Source organism: Oncorhynchus mykiss, chromosome 18 (assembly GCF_013265735.2).
Source record: "Oncorhynchus mykiss isolate Arlee chromosome 18, USDA_OmykA_1.1, whole genome shotgun sequence".
Classification (NCBI taxonomy): Eukaryota; Metazoa; Chordata; class Actinopteri; order Salmoniformes; family Salmonidae; genus Oncorhynchus; species Oncorhynchus mykiss.
Genome location: NC_048582.1, coordinates 14,967,195 through 14,976,102, shown reverse-complemented (window position 1 = coordinate 14,976,102; position 8,908 = coordinate 14,967,195). Strand labels below are relative to the sequence as shown.

Genomic DNA, 8,908 nt, shown 5'->3' with positions numbered 1-8,908 from the left:
TATCTCTCTGGTAAGCAGGTTCTGATCTCAATGAAAAGCAATAAATGAAGAAACAGACGAAGTAAAGTGTAAATAATAAAATAAAAAATGTGGTTCCATGATTCCATTGTACATTGTTCCGTCTTCTCCCCCTTTCCAACACCCTCCCAGTCCCCCTTTCTGACCACCTCCCAGTTCCCCTCCCAGTCCCCCTCTCTGACCCCCTCCCAGTCCCCCTCTCTGACCCCCTCCCAGTTCCCCTCTCTGACCCCCTCCCAGTTCCCCTCCCAGTCCCCGTCTCTGACCCCCTCCCAGTTCCCCTCTCTGACCCCCTCCCAGTTCCCCTCCCAGTCCCCGTCTCTGACCCCCTCCCAGTCCCACTCATTGTGCGGGCTTACCTTGTCTTTCTTGGCCCCCCGTAGGGGGAAGAAGCAGGAAAAGAGGAACTTGCCCCAGCTGATGACAGCGGCCAGGCACCAGTTGAGACGAGCCATGCTGCCTCGCGTCCCGTCAGGCCCTCTGTCTCTCTCTACACTCCAGGATCAGATCCTCACTGAGCGCTCTCTCGTGGAAGACAGGAGAGGAGGAGGAGAGAGGAAGAAAGAGAGGAGACCTTTCTCCTAGTCCACCCAGAAGCAGCGCATCCCAAACGCCAGAAAGAGAGGTGGTCCTTCGAGTCGACCGGAGAGCTGTCTGTCTGTCTGTCTGTCTCCAATTCGTTAACTTAATGAGGGCTTACAACAGTGTCCCATGCAGAGGAGACCCTTCTATTCCACTAGGAAATCAAAGCATCACACGCCACCAACTGTCTGTCCACCTGTCTGTCTGTGTGTCGGTCTCTCTGCCTGTCTCTCTCTCTCAGTCTCCAGAGCCTGGTCTAGACACTCAGTCGTCACAGCGGTGAGATGAGCACAGCCGGCTGCATGATGAGATGAGCGAGAGAGGGTCCGGTCGGTGCAGAACGAGGACAGCGTCGTCACACACACGCTCACTTGCTTGCACGCATAGATCGAGATAACGCACACACTCACACACACACACACACGGCAAGCACACGCACAGAAGAGCCCTTCTCTTCACACGGAACCCCTCTGGTTCAAGATCCCCGATGTTAACCACTCACACACTCCTCTCACATACACACTCCGCTGTGAGGATGCTGCAGCACTTACTCAGCCAGCCCGGGGAGGGAGGAGGGGGAGCGAGGGAGGGAGAGGGAGGAGTAAAAGAGAGGAGAGGCAGAAGGGAGGGAGGATTGGGTACAGAACGGTATGGAGAGAGACAAAAAGCGGGAGAAATAAGAGAGAGAGAATGTGTTTGTGGAGGTTACTGTATGCGTGTGTGCTTGCGTGCATTGGTTTGTGTGTGAGGTTAAGAAAGAGACACAATAACAGTGATAAAGAATCATGGAGGGGGAGGTAGCATGTGCGTGTGGTTAAGAAAGAGAGAGATTGAGAGAGAGAGAGACTTGGTTATTGTAGTTACTGTTGTCCCGTTGACAGTATTGATTATTATTATTAATGATGTTAATATTGTAAATCTCCAAAGTAAGCTTTAGCAATATGTACATTGTTACGTTATGCCAATAAAGCAAATTAATTTTAAATGTAATTGAATTTAATTGAATTGAGAGAGCGAGATAGACAGAGCAAGAGAGAGAGAGAGAGAGAGAGACTGAGAGACAGAGAGAAAGAGAGACAGAGAGAGAGAGAGATAGACAGAGCGAGAGAGAGAGACTGAGAGACAGAGAGAAAGAGAGACAGAGAGAGAGAGACAGAGAGAGACAGAGAGAGAGAGAGAGAGAGATACGGCAAGAGAAAGAGAGAGCAATCAGAGATGATAAGTGAGAGATGATAAGTGAGTAATAAGAGAAGATGAAGAAGGGAAGAGGAATGCAGAGCACAAACATAGAAAGAGAGAGAGAGAGAGAGAGAGAGAGAGAGAGAGAGGCTGAGAGACTGAGAGAGACAGAAAGGAGAGAAAGAGAGAGAGTGTTGGAGAATACAGAGCAGACAAATGGTGGGCACACACACACACACAAACATCCGTCACGGTGAAAAGCCGTTACAAGGCAGGCACATGGTAAGATGATTGTAGTGTGTGTGGAGAATTGGGTCGAGGGAGAGAGCGAGAGAGCAAGGGAGCAGAGGGGAGAGAGACAAGAGAGAGAGAGAGAGGTGCTGGGAAGGAGGGAGTGTTGAATCAGTGTGTCCTGAGCGATTATCACACACATTTGCGCACACCCATACACACACACACACACACACACACACACACACACACACACACAGAGAGAGAGCAACTGCAGGTGCTGCACAGCCCCGTTCACTCTGCTGCAGTCTCTCTACGCTTCACTGGGAGAACATTTTCACTGCGGAACGCTTTTCTGTGCTGCTTACACCCCTCCCTCTCTCTATCTCACTCTCCTCTCCTCTCTCTCATTCTCCTTCCTTCTCCCTCTCCCACACTCCTTCCTTCCTTCTCTCTCTCTCTCTCTCTCTCTCCCTCCCCGTCTCTCTCGGTCTCTCCCTCTCTCTCCTACTCTCCTTCCCTTTCTCTCTCTCTCTCTCTCTCTCTCGCTCTCTCTCTCTCTCTCTCTCATTCTCTTTCTCCTTCCTTCTCCCTCTCCCACACTCTCCTTCCTTCCTTCCTTCCTTCCTTCCTTCCTTCCTTCCTTCCTTCCTTCCTTCCTTCCTTCCTTCCTTCCTTCCTTCCTTCCTTCCCTCTCTCTCTCTCTCTCTCTCTCTCTCTCTCTCTCTCTCTCTCTCTCTCTCTCCCTCCCGTCTCTCTCTGTCTCTCCCTCTCTCTCCTACTCTCCTTCCCTTTCTCTCTCTCTCTCTCTCTCTCGCTCTCTCTCTCTCTCTCTCTCTCTCTCTCTCTCTCTCCCCATCCCTCTCTCTCTCCTTCTCTCTCACCCTCTCTCTTTCCCACCAGCGCAGGCAGTCATCACTACTCCAGCCCAGCGTAATCACAATACATCAAAGCAGAGAGTGAGAGTGTGTGTGAGAGAGAGACGGGGGGGACCAGTGTATTCCTCAATAATACAAATACAGCACAATAAGAGTGTATTCTAGGCCGCCAGAAAATGCTGTGGCAATCACACTGATTATTCCACTGACATATATAGAGAGAGTAACACTATCATACCTCCACTGCCTTTCAAGCCTATGAATATGACATGTGATCACATGTCTCACAGCAGAGGGGTAAAAATCCATTCTTTACTTAGACTTGAATAATTACGCTATAAAACAATCACTACAACAGTGCTACTACGTACATGGTACACTGTACTTATCAGAATCATGGTTTATGGAAACAGTATATAGTAATCAGATATGGTGTGTATGTCAGAACACAGTGCATAGTTATATAGTGTACATATATCACCTTTTTGTTAGCAATAATATCACTAATAAATATAGCTGCATAAGCTTTGGCCCCATAGCGCCACCATCAGGACAAATTGACGCGCGTGCTCAACATCCAACCTGCTTTTGATGTGTTTTGGACCATTTTTAATGATGGTGACTACTTTAAACGTTTTTTTCTCCAGAACCACTGGACCGATTGGTATATAGCATCTATGTTTTTTCTGGTCCAACAGCGCTACTATGTGGCCAAACTGAACCGTACTTTATAGCTTAGCTAGACTCATATCCCTGAGCATGTGTGCCAAATTTCATCACTGAGTCAAACCGGTCAAGAGATATAATCATGTGCCCGTTATTGCGCCACCGTGTGGTCGAAAATACTATATCCTGGTCTGATTTATATGCATTTATTTGTCAGACCACACCCACATGAAAGTTTATTGGTCTGTAGATGCCATATTGTTTGACATAATAGTCTGTAAAACATAGGGTTAAGAGACCTTGGTCTGTAGATGCCATATTGTTTGACATAATAGTCTGTAAAACATAACGTTAAGAGACCTTGGACTGTAGATGCCATATTGTTTGACATAATAGTCTGTAAAACATAGGGTTAAGAGACCTTGGACTGTAGATGCCATATTGTTTGACATAATAGTCTGTAAAACATAGGGTTAAGAGACCTTGGACTGTAGATGCCATATTGTTTGACATAATAGTCTGTAAAACATAACGTTAAGAGACCTTGGTCTGTAGATGCCATATTGTTTGACATAATAGTCTGTAAAACATAACGTTAAGAGACCTTGGACTGTAGATGCCATATTGTTTGACATAATAGTCTGTAAAACATAACGTTAAGAGACCTTGGTCTGTAGATGCCATATTGTTTGACATAATAGTCTGTAAAACATAGGGTTAAGAGACCTTGGACTGTAGATGCCATATTGTTTGACATAATAGTCTGTAAAACATAACGTTAAGAGACCTTGGTCTGTAGATGCCATATTGTTTGACATAATAGTCTGTAAAACATAACGTTAAGAGACCTTGGACTGTAGATGCCATATTGTTTGACATAATAGTCTGTAAAACATAACGTTAAGAGACCTTGGTCTGTAGATGCCATATTGTTTGACATAATAGTCTGTAAAACATAGGGTTAAGAGACCTTGGTCTGTAGATGCCATATATCAAGTTTTTTTTGTCCACAAATTCTAAATGATGGAAAATCCATCATGGCAGACCTTATGGGTCCTTGAGCTTAATGTGTTCCCTGTGAGGATAGGGACCTATGTCCCGAATTTCAGGACTTTAGGTCCAATGGGGTGAGGGGCATAACATTTAAAACCTTTTCATTTTGAATGGCTTGTTATTGCTCCACCGTGTGGCTAATTTCCATGACATTCCATGAGAGAGTGTGGCACATGGGCCTTTACCATCATGCAAAGTTGCACCCTCCTGGGCCTTACCATATCATCAATTTCTTTCACCAAATTGTCAGAAGAAGGAACATAATAATGAATGCCAAGAAATACAACAGGGTTTCACCAGCTACGCTGCTTGAACCCCTAATAACTTCCTTCATAACACAATTTCTTTGTTCATTCCATTCAAAACAACAGACTATGGAGTGTGGATATGATGTACCAAAATAAGGTGTCTGAATGCAGTTTAGATATGGTGTACATACATCATGATAGCAATACTTCATACATAATTCATGCACTATTCTACAGTAGAAATAAATTCTGTACTATACACTATTAGAAAAAAGGGTTCCAATAGGGTTCTTTGGTTGTCCCCAAAGGAGAACCCTTTTTGGTTTCAGGGAGAACCCTTTTGGGTTCCATGTAGAACCCTCTGTGGAAAGGGTTCTTCATGGAACCCAAAAAGGTTCTACCTGGAACGAAAAACTATTATTCAAGGGGTACTCCTATGGGGACTCCTATGGGGACACCCAAATATGTCATACGAGTGAGACCAAGGCGCAGCGTGGTATTCACATATTCTCTTTTAATGAATGAAACGCTTAACAAAAACAACAAAACCAACGAACGAACCGTGAAGCTATACAAATTAGTGCAGACAGGCAACTAAACATAGTCAAGATCCCACACCAGAAAGTGGGAAAAAGGGCTGCCTAAATATGATCCCCAAACAGAGACAATGATAAACAGCTGTCTCTGATTGGGAACCATATCAGGCCAACATAGAAATACACAACATAGAATGCCCACCCCAAATCCCACCCTGACCTAACCAAATAGAGAAATAAAACAGCTCACTAAGGTCAGGGCGTGACAGTACCCCCTCCCGGCCGCAAACCTGACCCTATAGGGGAGGGTCGTGGTGGGCATCTACCCTCGGTGGCGGCTCCGGTTTGGGGCGTAGACCCCGCTCCCTTCACTGATCCCTCCGCTTCTTTGGAACCGGACCGTGGATCGTTGCCGGAGGAACCGGACCGTGGATCATCGCCGAGGGCTCAGAACTGGGAACCACCGCTGGAGGCTCTGGACTGCAGCTCATCGCTGAAGACTCTGGACTGCAGCTCATCGCTGAAGACTCTGGACTGCAGCTCATCGCTGAAGACTCTGGACTGCAGCTCATCGCTGAAGACTCTGGACTGCAGCTCGTCGCTGAAGACTCTGGACTGCAGCTCATCGCTGGAGGCTCTGGACTGCAGCTCATCGCTGAAGACTCTGGACTGCAGCTCGTCGCTGAAGACTCTGGACTGCAGCTCATCGCTGAAGACTCTGGACTGCAGCTCATCGCTGAAGACTCTGGACTGCAGCTCATCGCTGAAGACTCTGGACTGCAGCTCATCGCTGGAGGCTCTGGACTGCAGCTCATCGCTGAAGACTCTGGACTGCAGCTCGTCGCTGAAGACTCTGGACTGCAGCTCATCGCTGAAGACTCTGGACTGCAGCTCATCGCTGAAGACTCTGGACTGCAGCTCATCGCTGAAGACTCTGGACTGCAGCTCATCGCTGGAGGCTCTGGACTGCAGCTCATCGCTGAAGACTCTGGACTGCAGCTCGTTGCTGGAGGCTCTGGACTGCAGCTCATCGCTGGAGGCTCTGGACTGCAGCTCATCGCTGAAGACTCTGGACTGCAGCTCGTTGCTGGAGGCCCCGGACTGGGGACCATCACTGGAGGCTCCGGACTGGGGACCGTCGCTGGAGGCTCTGGACTGCAGCTCATCGCTGAAGACTCTGGACTGCAGCTCATCGCTGAAGACTCTGGACTGCAGCTCGTTGCTGGAGGCCCCGGACTGGGGACCATCACTGGAGGCTCCGGACTGGGGACCGTCGCTGGAGGCTCTGGACTGCAGCTCATCGCTGAAGACTCTGGACTGCAGCTCGTTGCTGGAGGCCCCGGACTGGGGACCATCACTGGAGGCTCCGGACTGGGGACCGTCGCTGGAGGTTCCGGACTGTGGACCGTCGTTGGAGGTTCCGGACTGTGGACCGTCGTTGGAGGTTCCGGACTGTGGACCGTCTTTGGAGGTTCCGGACTGTGGACCGTCTTTGGAGGTTTCGGACTGTGGACCGTCTTTGGAGGTTCCGGACTGTGGACCGTCTTCGGAGGTTCCGGACTGGGAACTGTCGCCGGAAGCTCTGGACTGTGGAGGCGCACTGGAGACCTGATGCGTGGGACCAGTACAGGTGGCACCGGGCTGATGACACGCATCTCAGGGCGGGAGTGGGGAAAAGGCACAGGACCTACTGGACTATGGAGGCGCACTGGAGACCTGATGCGTGGGACCGGTACAGGTGGCACCGGGCTGAGGACACGCATCTCAGGGCGGGTGTGGGGAAAAGGCACAGGACACACTGGACTGTGGAGGTGCACTGGAGGTCTATAGCGCAGAGCTGGCACAACCCTTCCTGACTGGATGCTCACTCCAGCCCGGCAAGTGCGGGAAGCTGGCACAGGACGCACTGGGCTGTGAAGGCACACTGGAGACCTGATGCGTGGGACCGGTACAGGTGGCACCGGGCTGATGACACGCATCTCAGCACGCCTGATCTGCAGCACTCTCAATGCCAGCACCTCCCTCCGGAATCTTGCATCGAGCTCCTCACTCGACTTCCTGACTGTCTCCATGTCCCCCCCCCCCCCCCACCCCCCAAAAAATGTCTTGGGGTTTCCTCTCGAGCTATCTCCTCGTATCGTCGCCGTTCCGCTTTCGCTGCCTCTATCTCCTCCTTAGGACGGCGATACTCCCTGGCCTGCGTCCAGCGTCCTTTACCATCCAGGATATTCCTCCCAAGTCCACTCCTCCTGTACACGCTGCTTGGTCCATTTTTGGTGGGATCTTCTGTTACGATCGTCGTATGAGCGAGACAAAGGCGCAACGTGGTATGCGTACATTCTCTTTAATGAATGAAACACTTACCAAAAACAACTAAAACAACAAAACCAACAAACGAAACGTGAAGCTATACAAATTAGTGCAGACAGGCAACTAAACATAGTCAAGATCCCACACCAGAAAGTGGGGAAAAGGGCTGCCTAAATATGATCCCCAATCAGAGATAACAATAAACAGCTGTCTCTGATTGGGAACCATTTCAGGCCAACATAGAAATACACAACATAGAGTTTCCACCCCAAATCACACCAGGGTGGTGTGTGACAAAATAACTATTGTAGGTTCTAGATAGCAGTGTACTACAGTATAAATGTGTTGTGTACTATACTACATTATACATATGTTGTGTACTATACTATATTATACATGTGTTGTGTACTATACTACATTATAAATATGTTGTCTACTATACTACAGTATAAATATGTTGTGTACTATACTACAGTATAAATGTGTTGACCACTATACCACAATATGTACCTGTTGTCTACTATACTACAGTATAAATATGATGTGTACTATACTACAGTATAAATATGTTGTGTACTATACTAGAGTATAAATATGTTGTGTACTATACTACAGTATAAATATGTTGTCTACTATACTACAGTATAAATATGTTGTGTACTATACTACAGTATAAATAGGTTGTGTACTATATTACAGTATAAATATGTTGTGTACTATACTACAGTATACATATGTTGTGTACTATACTACAGTATAAATATGTTGTGTACTATACTAGAGTATAAATATGTTGTCTACTATACTAAAGTATAAATATGTTGTGTACTATACTACAGTATCAATATGTTGTGTACTATACTACAGCATAAATATGTTGTGTACTATACTACAGTATAAATATGTTGTGTACTATACTACAGTATAAATATGTTGTCTACTATACTACAGTATAAATATGTTGTGTACTATACTACAGTATAAATATGCTGTGTACTATACTACAGTATAAATATGTTGTCTACTATACTACAGTATAAATATGTTGTGTACTATACTACAGTATATATATGTTGTGTACTATACTACAGTATAAATATGTTGTCTACTATACTACAGTATAAATATGTTGTCTACTATACTACAGTATAGGGCATGTTTCCCAGGGTGTTGGCAGGGTATCCGCTGTGGACTAAGCTGCTCATTA

At 47.0% G+C, this 8,908-nt stretch overlaps 1 protein-coding gene across 6 annotated transcripts in view; it reads right to left on the bottom strand.

Moving 5' to 3' along the window:
* LOC110495438 (tensin) overlaps positions 1 to 8,908 on the bottom strand; it is a 225,381-nt gene that overhangs the window by 157,232 nt on the left and 59,241 nt on the right. The window contains exon 1 of one of the 6 annotated variants that reach the window (XM_036951923.1): positions 378 to 1,107. The exons of the other annotated variants lie outside the window; for them this stretch is intronic. Within the exon in view, the coding sequence (XP_036807818.1) occupies positions 378 to 473 (96 nt within the window). The 5' untranslated portion in view covers positions 474 to 1,107. Of the gene's footprint in view, positions 1 to 377; positions 1,108 to 8,908 lie in introns of those variants that run through there. 6 annotated transcript variants of the gene reach the window in all.